Raw genomic sequence first — 16,142 nt, forward strand, 5'->3', positions numbered from 1 at the left:
GTCTAAATTCAAATATACAATCTTATCGAGTATCTTTTTAATTATCTACTAAAAATTGTATTTATATTAACACCAATAAAAGAAAATATGTTAAATTATGGTAATGTAGATTTCTGAAAAACAAAGGTAAAATTTATTTATTAGAGGCTCTGCCGTCCAGAACCAAAAAAATAAATAAAAGAAAAAGAAAAAAAGAGAGAGAGAAAGAAAGGAAAGAGGTAGCCGTAGAGACGAGGACAGGAGAGAGACACTCTCAGAGAAAGAAAGAGAGAGAGAAAGAGAGAGAGAGAACGAAGCGGTGGTTCTGGCTCGTAAAGAACCGAACGAGAAGAGAGAGCATTTTCACAGAGGGAGAGAGAGAGAGAGAGAGAGAAATCAAAATCAAATCCAAATACCCATTATCATCTCGCTCTGACTTTTCTGTCTGTCTCTCTCTCTCTCTCAAAAGTACTTTCCATCACTCACATTCATTCTTTGCTTCATCCTCTTATATCACGAGATCCCCATCGCCCTCTCTCTCTCTCTCTCTCTCTCTCTATGTCTTCCTCACGCTCTCCCTGCTATTACATCGCCTCCTCTTTGTATGCTCTTAGACACTAACCTTGCGAAAAGAACATACTTTGTAGACCCACAAGCAAGGCTATCCCATTCTTCGCAAACAACCTTTGTGACTTGTACGACATGTCACATTCTGCAAAACCTATACAAGAAATGGGCATCGATTCTTTGACAACTCGGTTCCGTGACTCTCTTGGTTGCGACCAGAACAAGCCTGATTTCAGAGAACTCGATCTGGGCTCACCCGTCTCTCCCTTGACGACTCGCGGCTCAGTAGTTAATGGCGCTGCTGGTGCAGCCACTTCAAGCTGCAGCTCGAGCTCGTCTGGCTCGGTCTCCGGCAAGAATAACAATACCCAGTTCGCTAAAAGATCGGAAACTAGGCCAAACAACCACTCCGGAGAGCTCTCGGCGTTGTCCGAAACCAGCCCAATTGCCCCCGATAGCCTCCGATCCGTTAAAACTACACCTAATTCAAAACCGGGTCACCGGAGATCGGTCTCGGCCGGACCCCCATTGATCTACTCAGGTAGTAACAATGGCTGTGGCAATGGAGCAACTTCAGCTTCCTCGAATTCGACCACAAATGTGTTACCCAGCGGCAACATTTTCCCCCCTGGGAAGATCTTAAAGGCTTCTACGGCTCCTAGAAATTGCATTTCTAGGACTGATGTTTTGGGTTCTGGGACTGGTAACTATGGCCATGGTAGCATAATACGTGGCGGTGCTAATGTAACTGGGAATATACAGTTTGCAGGAGAAGCAGTAATGGTTAAGCGTGCAATGGCAAGTACGGATCCCGAGGAGGTCAAAAAGGCCGGGAATGAGTTGTACAGGAGGGGGCATTTTGTGGAGGCCTTATCGTTGTATGATCGGGCTGTTTTGTTGTCGCCTGAAAATGCCGCATACCGGAGTAATCGGGCAGCGGCGTTGACGGCGCTGGGGAGATTGGGGGAGGCGGTGAGGGAGTGTGAGGAGGCTGTGAGGTTGGAGCCTGATTATGGAAGGGCGCACCAGAGGCTGGCATCTCTTTATCTCCGGTGAGTGTTGAAAACTAGAACTGGAAGTTTGTGGTTTCAGCTTTTGTTGTTTTTTGTTCCTATGATTGGTTGCTTGCTTATGTTTCCTTGAAAGAAAAAAAAAATGTTTATTTGCTGTTTCGGGCCTTTTTTGCTTGGATAAATGTGATTGGTCTTTGTTGTTTTGATCTACATTTTTGTGTTTCTTATTGGTTTTGGTGCATTATGCATCTTGGATCTATTTTCTGCGGGTCTTCTCGTTGTGTGATTGGTTTTTGGTAACTTTTGTGCCCTTTCGCATTGGTTAACTGGAGTCCTACCTCTGAAATTCCTTTCTTGTTTTGTTCTATTCCATTTTATGGTTACCCAACTAGAATGGTGGATTGCTGTTTGAGTGGTTGTTGAAGTTGCTATCATTTATGAGGGTCCTTTGTTCAATTTTGGGATTATTTAAGATTAATGGGTTTCTAAATTTACAATATTTGTTGAGTTATTGAACTTCTGCCTTCACACATTCAAGTCTGAAAAAATTACTTACGTCTGAGTAATGCCAAGTTTGTTATAGGCTGAAAGACTAATAAGATTCATGGGTTGAGATTAATCCTGGATCATATAACTTATTAATCTGGATTGTCTATAGTTTTGGGCAAATCGATTATGCCCAGCGCCACCTCTGTTTCCACGGGCAAAAGCCCGATCAAGCAGAGTTGCAGAAGCTAAAATCATTGGAGAAGCATCTGACCCAATTGGCAGATGCCCGAAATATTGGCGATTGGAAGAGTGCAATTAGGGAAGCTGATGCAGCCATGGCAACTGGGGCAGATTCCTCTCCTCAGGTAGAATCCTAGCAGGAGATCTCTCATTTTTTTTTTCTCATTGATGCGGAAGAAAGTATCAAACTGGTAACATATTAGTATGGCTTTTACAGCTTGTTGGTTGCAAAGCAGAAGGCTTTTTGAAGATCCATCAACTTGAAGAAGCAGAGTCTATCCTAGCAACCATTCCTAAGCTGGATAATTATCCTCCTTCCTGCTCACAAACCAAGTTCTTTGGTATGCTTGCTGAAGCTTACCTTCTGTATGTCCAAGCCCAGGTAGAGATGGCATTGGGAAGGTATGCTATGAAAGTATAAAATTCAAATGCAGACTAGTTATGGCTTTTGGGGTGAGTGAGAAAAGTCAGTAGATTCCTTGCAGGTTTGAGAATGCAGTTGTGGCAGTAGAGAAGGCGGGCCTGATTGATTATAGTAATGTTGAAGTTGCAAGGGTGTTAACTACTGTGAAAATGGTTGCAAGAGCTCGATCCCGGGGTAACGATCTTTTTAGCTCTGGAAGATTTTCTGAAGCCTGCTCAGCTTATGGAGAAGGCCTCAAATATGATAGTTCCAATTCTGTTCTCTACTGTAATAGAGCAGTTTGTTGGTCTAAGCTTGGGCAATGGGAACAATCTGTTGAGGACTGCAACCAAGCCCTCAAAATCCAACCAAATTACACCAAGGCCCTTCTAAGGAGGGCTGTCTCAAATGCAAAGGTGAGTACTCGAATTGCAAGAAATGTTCGGTGTTCATGGTTTTGTCTTAGCTCTCTGATTTTTTTAGTTTGTTTCTTTATCTTGTGGGATGCTATAGCTGGAACGGTGGGCAGAAGCTGTGAGAGATTATGAGGTCTTGAGGAAGGAACTTCCTGGAGACAGTGAGGTTGCTGAATCTCTACAGCGTGCACAAATTGCATTGAAGAAATCTTGTGGAGAGGAAGTTCCTAGTGTGGACTTTGGTGGTGAAGTAGAAGAAATTTCTAGTCTAAATAAGTTTAAAGCTGCAATATCATATCCTGGTGAGTTAAGTTCCTTTGTTAAATGCTTAGTGGTGCTTATCTTTTGTTCCTTCTCCACTCTTCAATTGATCTGAATGAAAATCTAAAAAATTTCAGGTGTTTCAGCAGTTCATTTCAAAGTGGCATCAAATGAACAATGTGAGGAAATATCCCCATTCATAAATATGCTTTGTGTTCGATATCCATCTGTTAAATTTTTGAAGGTAGGTAACCTGTTTGCCTTTTACTTGCCTCATACTATTTAGACCATTCCACTGCATTCTACATGGTGTTTGTGTTTGAAATAAGCTCATACTGTGTTGACATGTTCCCACTGTACATATTAATCCCTTGAATATGTGATGGTTTTGAGAAAAACTATGAACGATCTTGTCCGCCAGGCAAATAGGCCAATGAAAACAATTTTTTTTTTTTTTTGATTGCAGGTGGATGTGGAGAATCTGTTAGCAATAGCAAAAGCTGAGGGCATAAGAACGGTTCCCACATTCAAAATTTACAGGAATGGAGAGAAAGTGATGGAGCTAATCCGCCCAAGCCATCAATTATTGGAGGACTCAGTGAGGAATTGCAGCCTCTAGAACAATGCTCAAGTATACAGCAGTAGATGTTAACTGTCCAAGTATTCATACTAAGTTTTACCTGTTACATAATCAGCTACATAATTTTTTTCCATAGAGGTTTAATGCAGAGAAACCATAAGAGAGAAAAATGGCTTCTTATTGGTTCAAATTTGCAGAAATATATTTCTTTTTCCTCTCTGCTTTATTTACCTTTCCAATTCCAATGGATGATCATGTCCCTGTAATTTCTTCACAAATCTCAGGGCTATTCTTGTGTCTCATCATGTTTCCATATTTTGGAAAGAAAAGCTGAGAAAAAAAAAGAAAGTGTACGGCTTAAAACTCTCTGCTCAGTTAAAAACTTTTGGAGAGAGAGAGAGAGAGAGAGAGAGAGAGAGAGAGTTGTCTGATAGTGAGATTGTGTACATAGATAGATAATATATCCAAGTATTGAAAGCAATGAAGGCTGGTTCTGTCCTTCATGTTGATCTACTTTGGTCCGAAAATGACAAAGCACTACACAACAAGGGAGTGGCTTTCCCGGTGCCATAAAAACATTCAGACTTGATAAATGCTTGGAATATTTGGTCTAGTACACTGTACACCCCGCTCTAAATTTTCACCACATGTTAGCAATCTACTTTTCTCTTCATGTTATGTCAACAGAATTTGAAATGCTAATACCTAACCCAATAATCCTTCTCTTTTCTTTTTATGTTTTACCATCATGCTTTTGAATCCGTCGTCCATAACAACCAACCCTATGACAGATATGATATTATCCGTTTTTCTTTCGACGGGGTTCCGTTCAATGAAAGACATTTTAATTCAATATATAGGTTGTCACCTCAGTGACTTGGTGTCTATTCTGATATGACTCGGTGTCTATTCTGATATCAATTGTTAAAGGTTTAAAACATGTTTAAGATTGTATTTTAAAAAAAGAGTTTTTAAGTTAAAAAACGTTTTTTTGGTGTGTTTTGATAATTTTTGGACATTTAAAAGCGTTTTTAATTTTTTTTTTTCAAACGGAGTAAACGCATTTTTAGATTCTTCAAATAAACATCTAAACATGTCCTTAATCATTGATCCAAAAGCTCTAGGAATGTTAGACTTTGTTTAAAACTCTTAACCCTTTAGATCTCGTAATTGTACCGATGGGCTGAAAGCCTATTTGGTATTTTTTTAAAGAGTTTAAAAGATGCGTTTAATATATAAAAAATTTTGCCAAGTAAAAATGAGTTTGTTTGATAAAAAATAAACTTAATTTTGTTTTTTGTTTTTGTTTTAAAAAATTTTAAACTGTGTTTTGAGCGAAACTTGAAGGTAAGACATTTAAAAAAAAAAAAAAAAAAAAGATTTTTCAAGTTTTTCAAAAGTTTTATTTTGAGAGAAATTTTCAAAAGTTTTATTTTTATTTTTGTTGGGAATAAAGTTGAATAATATGAAATGATTGGGTATTCAGCCTTTTGCATGTACCACCCTCTTGATTTGAAAAGACTTGAGCACCAATGGACAAAGCCTTTGCTTCTATTCACTTCAACATTGCCACTGTGGGTCCTCAAGTGTGTCTTAAACTTTGGGTGGTTTCTTAGTACATGGTTTTATAAAAGCTGGGTTTTCTTTTTGCTATTTCTGCTCCTTTTGAGGATGTCTTTTGCATTACTGTATGAGCATGCTGACCACAACTTCCTTTTAGAGACACCACAACTAATGTATATATAATTCATCATTTCATTAATTTTACACACATTTTTACTTATTAACGAGACTTTTAAAATTATAATTAAATCAAAATTTAATAATAATTTATTACAAATTTAATCGTAATTTTGAAAACTAGGTAGAGAATGGGAGAGCGGGTTATTTGGAAACAGGGGACCCCCCTCTCTTTAACCCCCTCCTATAATTTTTCATGCCACTCTCTTTGGGTAAAAAATGGTAGGAAACCCCCCTTTTTATTTTCTTCCTTTCATGATATTTATACATTTTCTGGCCAGCTGGAAAGGTTGTAAGCATTGAAACAGCCAGATTATGGTGTCTTTTAATATAGAAGACCATTTAACTGTACAAGAACCTTTTCTTTTATATGTTTTTTTTTTTTTTTTGTAATTTTTAATTTTAACTTTAAGATTACCCCAATTTTTATTTTAATAAATTTGAGAGATGAGTGTAGGCCAGTTATAAATTTGAAGCCTCTGTAAAAAATAATAGATATAGCGGTAAAAATACAAGATGATTATTTATTTTATTTTTTTTAAAGGCAAAAAATAGGGAAAAAAAGAAGAAGCCAAAAACCAAAATACGAAAGTGGATGGATCCATCCATGGTGGTGGTTGGGTGGCACTAAGTGGTGGCTAGGAGACAAGCAAGCATTTGGCAGGTTGTGCTGCCCACGACCATTGTTGTGGTTGGGTTTTATGATCTAGTTCAACCAATTTTATTTTCTCATTTTTGTTTTTTGTTTTTATATTTTTACAGTTATTTTTCTAAAGTTGAATTGATAAAAAGACAAGAAGGTCGTGCCTCTTTTTTTATTTTTTATTTTTATTTTTTTATTTTTTATTTTTATATTATATTACTGGTTTGACATAATAATGCTCATCATTCTTTAGATAAGTTTTTATTAAAAATAAATAAAAACTAGGAGCTGATAAAGTAGAGTACAAAAGTGAAATAAAAAATAAGGATTTAAAAAATTAGCATTAATAAAAAAAATTCAACTTGCCCTTTGGCCAATGGGTTGGTTAAAGATGGGGGGACACAGTACTTGTAGTTGTCCCTCCAACAGTTGGGAGAGATGGAAATTGGTAAGGATGGTGGTACGGAATATATGTACAACTAGCGCTACGTGTGGTTGCCTCTCACTGCTGACTGCTGAGTTGGTAGCCATTGATTACAGAGTGCAGAGTGGCAGGGTCAGGCTGAGAGGGTACTACTACTACGACCACGCTTCTTTTCTCTTTGAATGATTCTCCTTCCAGGACCTTCCTTAGTTAAATATCTTTTTGCTCATTGATTAGTATATATATATATATATATAATGTATCTTTATTTCTAGCTAGTATAAAATTGTCTGTTTCTATTCCCACATGCCAGCAATAAGCTTTGATCCCATACTTTTAGATTAGGTTAACTTTACAAAAGCTTCTTGAATTTTTAGGGATTTTGAGAAAATCTTTTCAAAATTTTAAAACTTTAAATTTCACTTATCAAATTTTTAATTTGATGCAATTTACCACTTTCGTTAGGATTTGGCATTAAATCCTAACGGAGGTTATGAAAAATTCAAAAATACTATCAATTTTTTTTTGTTTTTAATTGTATATTTTTAATGTGAAATTAAGGGTAAATTTAAATTTTTATAAAAGTTTAAGAAGTATAAAGATTATTTCATCTATTTTAATGTCGGTTTAAAGCCAAACCCTAACGGAGGGGGTACAGTGCATCAAATTAAAAGTTCGAGGGGTGAAATTGAGAGTTTTTGAACGTTGAAAAGGTCTTTTTAACTTTTAAATTATTATATATGTTTATGGAAGTTGGATTAATTTTTCTTTTTCAAAAAATAAAAAATAAAAAAATTACAGCAATACATCCACCATAACAAGGTTTGATTTCACTTCACTCTGTTAATGTTTTTCCCTTTTTTACTTGGCGTCAAAATCCTTCCTACGTTGTAAAATGTGTGATGCCATTTGTCTTGTCTGGAAATTCAGAATTTCTCCAATAGACACATTAATGTTGTTATCAAAGAACTGGGAAGGGACGTTCAGTGGAAACTGATAGGGTTTTATGGTAACTCGGAAACTGCTTGAAGAGGGGAAGGATGGAATTTACTACGGCAGCTTCAAGATTTCTCTCTGATGCCATGGATGTGTGTGGAAGATTTTAATGAAATTATAGAACTATCATAAAAATATGGGGTTGCTCTATGACTTGTGTTGTGACAAATACTACCTAAATTAATAGATAGTATTTGCTATGTTTTAACTCGCAAGTGCATAAGATCAAAACAGTAGTATATGATGTTAGTACGAGATCATTCCCACGAAGATTTGTAAATTTTGATTAAAATTAATTCCACAATTAAAATAAGAGAAAAGATTGATTTTTGATTCAATAAAGATAAAAGGTAGGGCTTTGATATCCACCACTAATCATACTTAAATAATATAACAATATGCCAATATTTTAATCATATCGAGATTACTTAATGTTTGACAACCTAAGAGCATGAGTGTATACTCCTTAAGCTATTAATCTCCCTAAGTGTAACGCCCCGATATTTGAACTAACAAATTCGTAAGCATGACGCTGCAACATCAGAGATTTCTAAATAATCTCACAGCAGAAAACTGTATATAATGTGTTGAAATAGTACTTCTAAAGAGATGACATGATATTCAACTGAATATTCAGAGCTTCTAATTTATTATTACAAAACAATACAACTAAAACTTTATTGATTGTTACACAATACCAAAAAGTATGCCGAACAAGGCATTAATACAATTCTACTCGATTGTTTGAAATCTAGACAAAACTTCACCAGCATGAGATCTCGCATATCTCAATAATAAACCACTAAGCTCAACTGCAGAATTACCTTAATTGTTCATTCCTGCAAGCACTACAAAATTGTGAAGTAGTGAGTCAATTGATTCCCGATAATATAAATAATTATTTAATCATTTATATAAAAAGACTGGACATTTTATAAAAGTAAAGTGCAATGGTAGCATAATGACATATTAATTTGTGTTTTATGATCATCTTACTTCAGACCTCTCGTCATGGGTTCTTAGCCCGCTTACGTTCGTTATGCCCCTCACACTTTAGAGATTTACATGTTTGGTGCTAGCGACTACACCACCCCAGCTTAGATATATATTAGGCATGTTGGACGCTTATATACCCCCATCCACTATGATACCAATAGTTCCTTCCTGCAATCCTCCCAGCTTATTTTTAAAGTGGCTATCTTATCAGCCTAATTATTATTAGACACAGTGCCCGTTGTAGTGAGTAGTTGAAATTAAACTATAAATAAAGTTACAAGAATCTGTATTATTGAATATCAATATCACCCTCAGTAAGTAAAAGTACTTACAGTAGATTGCGAGTATGGATCATCGTCGGTAATTACTGCAATACAGTCCTGATATCAGTCAACGGTCACTATATGAACTCATTTCTAAACATTTATCCTATTAAACCCCGATAGACCAAACCCTATTTATTACCCTGAATCATTAATTACACATCTTTAATATGAGACGATCATTTATAAATAACTTTAAGTCTGTATTCGTATTTGGTGACGAGACTAATGGTTAGTACCACTAAATACAAACCAGTATTATTATATAAATAATATATATAAAGCATGACTCATACTTCGGAGGTGAGACCAATGGTTCGTACCTACCAAAGTATGAATAAAAATTTAAATGACAATAAAAGAAATGACTAAATTTAAATACTGAATTCATATTTCAAGGATTGCTTGCTTTCTATTTGTAATGTTGCATTTGCTAGACTGCTTGCTCAAATAATTAGATTACAAGCGCAATTTTCTGATTATCCAATTTAATCTATTCGGATGGATAATGCGTATGAATTTACATCTCAAGCATTTTATGACTATTGCATGTCAATTGGAATTAATGTTGAACATCCTGTTGTTCATACTTATACTCAAAATGGTTTAACTAAATCGTTTATTAAACGACTTCAATTAATTGCTCAACTTTTGCTTTTGAAAGCAAAATTACCTGTTTCTGCTTGGGGACATGCAATATTACATGCTGCATCATTAGTTCAGATTAGACCAATAACTTACCAAAAATATTCTCCTTTGCAACTTGCATTTGGTCAACCACAAAATACTTTTCATTTTCGTATTTTTGGTTATGTTGTATATGTTCCAATTGCGCCACCTCAACACACTACGATGAGACCCCAATGTAGACTTGGAATTTATGTTGGTTTTGATTCTCCTTTTTTTCATTAGATATCTTGAGCCTTTAACAGGTAATATTTTTAAAGCACGTTTTAGTGACGCCCCAATATTTGAACTAGCAAATTCGTAAGCATGACGCTGCAACATTAGAGATTTCTAAATAATCTTACAGTGAAAAACTGTATATAATGTGCTGAAATAGTACTTCTAAAGAGACGACAGGATATTCAACTGAATATTCAGAGCTTCTAATTTATTATTACAAAACAATATAACTAAAACTCTATTGATTGTTACACAATACCCACAAGTATGCGAAACAAGGCATTGATACAATTCTACCCGATTGTCTGAAATCTAAACAAAACTTCACCAACATGAGATCTCCCATATCACAATAATGAACCACTAAGCTCAACTGCAAAATTACCTTGATTGTCCTTCCTGCGAGTATTATAAAACTGTGAAGTAGTGAGTCAATTGATTCTCGATAATAGTAGCGTATGACATATTAGTTTGTGTTTTATGATTATTTTACTTCAGACCTCTCGTCATGAGCTCTCAGCCCACTTACGTCCGTTATGCCCCTCACACTTTAGAGATATACCTGTTTGGTGCTGGCAACTACATCGCCCCAGTTTAGATATATATTAGGCTTGTTGGACAGTTATATACCCCCATCCACTGAGATATCGACAGTTCCTTGTGGCAATCCTCCCAGCTTGTTCTTAAGGTGGCTATCGTATCAGCCAAATTATTATTAGACACTGTGCCCGTTGTTGTGACTAGTTGAAATCAAACTATAAATAAAGCCACAAGAATCTGTATTATTGAATATAAATATTACCCTCAGTAAGTAAGAATACTTACAGTAGATTGCAATTATGGATCATCACCGGTAATTACTGCAATACAGTCCTGATATCAGTCGATGGTCATTATATGAACTCATTTCTAAACACTTACTTATCCTATTAAACCCCAATAGACCAAACCCTATTTATTTCTCTTAATCATTAATTACACATCTTTAATATGAGACGATCATTTATAAATAACTTTAAGTCTGTATTCGTATTTGGTGACAAGACTAATGATTAGTACCACTAAATACAAACCAGTATTATTATATAAATAATATATATAAAGCATGACTCATATTTTAGAGATGAGACCAATTGTCCATACCTACCAAAGTATGAATCAAAATTTAAATAGAAGAAATGACTGAATGTTGATACTGAATTCATATTTCGGGGATGAGACCAATGGTCTGTACCGCCAAAAATATATACCAAAATTTAAATGGCAATAAAAGAAATGACTGAATATAAAAGCTGAAAAGTAAATACTATATGTAATAAATATAGATAATATCATAAGTTCATTAATCGATTTTGGCCACTAACTCATTGTTATTAATTCACTTGTATCCATTAATTAATTTTTTATCATAAGCTTATTGGGTCTTAAACAATTAGATGAGAATAAATGATATAAACAATAAATCATGATATTTATATAAGAAACACTTACCCAAGAATCCTTAGAAGTAAAACTCCATCAAATCTTTTCTAGGTAGTTAGTTTTAGAAAAATAAGAACACTTGAACACCATAAGCAAGCTCTAGGCCATATGGTATTTGGCTTAGAACTAAGAAAGAAAATGGAAGGAGGAGCAAGCAATTTTACTTGTCCTAAGATTGTAAGTGAATAGCTTAAGTGAAAATGAGTTAGCTTGGGCTTCTATTTATAAGAAAATGGATGGCTAGGATTCATTTTCACACTTTTGATCCAAGGGTTGAGATGTATATAACCAAAAGAATGAACCTAATCCATATTTCATCATGCATACCAATTAGCATTTTCGTCCAAAATGGGGGCAGTATATCCCAATCCACTTTTCAATGTCCAAACGTACTCCGATTAATATGAAATTTTGAGAGTAGATAGAAGACTCTGAGATGAACATTTTATATTTTAGTTCGACTTCATCCGAGTTCGTTTGGCTCTGTTTTTGGCCTGTACAAAGTTTTTAATTCAATTTAAACTTTAACCACTTGCATTCCTAATTGGCCACTTGCCTTATTTAATGATTATCATGGTATTTCCCCATAATCATCATTACTAGAAGACTTTAAGCTTTCAATGAAGGTGGCTAGCCTTGGTATCTTTCCTTAGCAGTTTTAATCTTTCCTTAGCAGTTTTAATCTCATCAGACAGTATGAAAATTAAGACACTACTTTTTATGCTAAAAATTGTAAAGCTTCAAATTGATTTCTGACTTCACCAAACACTAATATAAGTAATTTATTTACCAAATTAGGTTTAATTATGCCCATAAACATATTTGTGAAGCTAAATTTGAGAATTAAGGTGATACACAAAAATAGGTCAATAATCAATGTAATATACCTTTAACACCAAATAGTTATTTAATATCATTAATCCACATATTATTATGTTAACTTAGCTACTATTATTATTGGATTGAGATCCATTATTATTAACCCATATTAATATTCTGAGTATTCGATTTGGCTAATTAACACCAAATAATACCATTAGAATATAATCTCTTACAAATTCAGGGAACCAATATTTAATACATTAATATCTATATAAACTCATAATTTCTTCAATAATTAATATTACATCTAAAATGAATATTAAAATAGCCCTATCATCCAATTATTATCTCATAAATAAGACTATTAAAATCTGGGTCGTTACAGTTTTGAAGATTGTCATTTTGATGAAAACATATTCTCATCACTAGGGAGAGAAAAGTCGTTGGCAGAAGCACGACAATAAATCACTTGGAATAATTCGATGTTATCTCATTTTGATCATCGTACAAATCAATGTGAACTAGAAGTTTAGAAGATCATTCATTTGTAGAGTATTGCAAATCAATTGCTGGATACATTTACTGACAACAAGAAAATAGTTAAGTCTCACATTCCAGTTGCTAATATTCCAATGAAGATAGAAGTCCCTATAGGACAATCAATTAATACAGCAACAAATGAGTCTAAGGCATGCCTGAAGCGTGAAAGACCTATTGGTGCAAAGGATAAGATTCCCCGAAAGAGAAAAGCAAAAGAAAATGAAATCGGGGTTCCTGAAGAGGCCTTACCCACAAAACATACAATGAAAATTGACCCATCCAATCTTTCTATACAAAATTCTCTTGGAAATGAATCTCCCGAAGAGGAACCCCTCGAAGAGGAACAGGTACCTGAAAATAATGAGATCTCAATAAAGTATGTAAGTATGAGAGAAATATTGAATAGAAACAAAATTGTTGTCGACAACATATTTCATTTAAAGTTGCATTTGACATTACCAGAAGTAATGATGATATTAAACTACAAACCGTCAAAGAATGTCGATGTAGAAATGATTGGCCAATGTGGAAGGAAGCAATTTTGGCAGAATTGAACTCACTAGCAAAACGTGAAGTATTTGGACCTGTAGTCCAAACACCTGAAGGTGTATCGCTTGTTGGATAGAAGTATGTATTTGTACGAAAACATAATGAAAAAAATGAAATTGTGAGATACAAAGCAAGACTTGTTGCACAAGGTTTCCTGCAGAAACCTGGTATTGATTATGAAGAAACATATTCCACTATAGTGGATGCAATTACATTTAGATTTTTGATTAGCTTGGTAGTTACAAAAAGTTTGGATATGCATTTAATGGATGTAGTTACAACATATTTATATGAATCACTTGATAATGATATATAAATGAAAATCCATGAAGGATACAAAATGCCTGAAGCATATAATTCCAAATTTCGAAGTATTTATTCTATCAAGATACAAAGATTTTTATACGGGTTAAAGCAATATGGACGCATGTGGTATAATCGCCTTAATGAATATTTATTGAAAGAAGGATTTGAGAATAATCCAATTTGTCCATGTGTTTTCATTAAGAAATCAGAATTTGGATTTGCTATTATTGCAGTTTATGTAGATGATTTAAATTTGTTGGGACTTCAGAAGAGTTTATAAAAACTGCCACTTATTTAAAAAATAAGTTTGAGATGAAAGATTTTGGAAAGACAAAATTTTGCCATGGCTTACAGATTGAACATTTTCCAAATGGAATTCTTGTTTATCAGTCAACATACACAGAAAAAGTCCTGAAACACTTTTACATGGAGAAAGCTCATTATTTTGAGCACTCCAATGGTTGTTCGATCACTTGATGTGAAAAAGTCCAATTTCACCTTCGAGAAGATGAAGAAGAAATTTTTGGTCCTGAAGTACCATATCTTAGTGCAATTAGTGCTATGATGTATCTTGCAAATTGCACACGATCTGATATAGCATTTTCAGTCAATTTGCTAGCAAGATACAATTCTACACCAACTCGAAGGCATTAGAATGAGATCAAACATGTTCTACGTTATGTTCGTGGAACAACTGACATGGGATTATTTTATTCAAAATGTTCAAATTCACAATTAGTTGGATATGCAGATGCGGGTTTTCTTTCTAATTCGCATAAAGGTAGGTTTCAAACAAGATATTTATTTACATGTGTAAGTACTGCTATTTTATAGAGGTCTGTCAAGCAAACACTTGTTGCAACTTCTTCAAATCACTCAGAGGTTATTGCAATTCATAAAGCAAGTCGGGAATACATATGGCTAAGATCAGTAATTCAACAGATTCAAGAAAATTGTGGTTTATCTACAATCAAAGATAGCCCGACAATATTATATGAAGATAATGTTGCTTGTATCAAATGATGATATATTAAAAGTGATAGCACCAAACATATTTTACCGAAGTTCTTTTATACATATGAGTTCCAGAAGAATGGTGATATTGATGTCAAGCATATATGATCAAGTGCCAATTTGTCAGATTTATTTACCAAAACATTACTAACTGCAACATTTAAGAAGTTGGTAAATAACATTAGAATGCACCGACTCAATGATCTTTATCATAAACAATTGAAGCTCTTCATGCTAATGAGGGGAAGTAAAATGATTATGCTGATTGTTCTCTTTTTTCTTCACCAAGGTTTTTTCCACTAGGTTTTCCTTTGCAAGGTTTTAATGAGGCAGTCTTAAAGCATAAGAAGGCACACACGATTTTTTCCACTAGGTTTTCCTTGGAAAAGTTTTAACGAGGTATATTCTTAGTGTATGGTCATCCAAGGGGGAGTGTGATGAATGCATTTGGTAGATGACCATTTAGTTCCATCTCTTGGAATTCTACACATTCATGTTATCTTTCAGAATTCATATAACATTCATGTAATACATTGATGTAGCATTTTGATTTATGTACTACCCTTTCATATTCTTTAACCTCCCATTATGATTTCATGTTTATGAAATAAAGTATTGAGTAGTATGTAAAGGATAATAATAGAGAAGGATCATACATAGTTCATGAAGAACTAGTTTCACATATTGCAATCTTTTTATCTTGTCTTATTATTTTCTTTGATTTTACAACACATTTCTCTATTTTAACTAGGGAAAAATATAAAAAAGCCCCCAAAACTACCAGCCGTTTTCGATTTAGCCCCCTAATGTTTCAAAAGTGATAAAGTAGCCTCCCAAACTACCAAACTATTGCATTTTGGCTACTCCGTTAGTCAAAACCGTCAGTTTGGATGGAAACTGCAAAACGATGTCATTTTGTTGGGGGCTACTTTATCACTTTCTGAACATTAGGGGGCTAAAATGAAAACGGCTGATAGTTTGGGGGGCTTTTTTATATTTTTTCCATTTTTTTTTTTTTTTCATAAAAAGGCATTGTAGTAACTTACACATAACAAAACGACGTTGTTTTGCAGTTTCCGTCCAAACTGACTGTTTTGATTAACGAAGTGGCCAAAATGCAATAGTTTGGCAGTTTAGGGGGCTACTTTATCACTTTTGGAATATTAGGGGGCTAAATAAAAAACGGCTGGTAATTTGGGGGGCTTTTTTATATTTTTCCCTTTTAACTATCAATTATTTCAAAACACTCCCATTAGCCTTAATATTTTACCTATCAAATTTCACTATTTAATTTAAATATTATTTTTCAAATGTTTCTTTATTCTTTCTCTATCAATCATATTTTTGAATATTTGTTTTTTTTTTTTAAATGTCATATTTTTGAATATTTTCTTATTCTAACGGTAATTTTATGAAAATTTGTCTTTTCATAATGGTCATAATTTATTTATTT

General features: G+C 34.2%; 1 protein-coding gene across 2 annotated transcripts; it reads left to right on the plus strand.

The window, feature by feature from the left end:
* The first annotated feature begins 238 nt into the window (after positions 1-238).
* LOC132182425 (inactive TPR repeat-containing thioredoxin TTL3-like) lies at positions 239-4,178 on the plus strand. Of its 2 annotated transcripts, none has more exons than XM_059595663.1 (7): positions 239-1,598; positions 2,218-2,413; positions 2,506-2,690; positions 2,774-3,107; positions 3,205-3,409; positions 3,506-3,547; positions 3,835-3,957. In XM_059595663.1, exons 1-7 carry the CDS (start codon positions 682-684, stop codon positions 3,870-3,872), a joined length of 1,917 nt encoding a protein of 638 aa, XP_059451646.1. In that variant the 5' UTR covers positions 239-681; the 3' UTR covers positions 3,873-3,957. The 2 variants fall into 2 exon arrangements, with proteins under 2 accessions (XP_059451646.1, XP_059451645.1); XM_059595662.1 differs by having other exon boundaries at positions 241-1,598; positions 3,506-3,612; positions 3,835-4,178.
* Positions 4,179-16,142: the final 11,964 nt, after the last annotated feature.

The sequence above is a fragment of the Corylus avellana genome, chromosome ca5 (genome assembly GCF_901000735.1).
Source record: "Corylus avellana chromosome ca5, CavTom2PMs-1.0".
Lineage (NCBI taxonomy): Eukaryota > Viridiplantae > Streptophyta > Magnoliopsida > Fagales > Betulaceae > Corylus > Corylus avellana.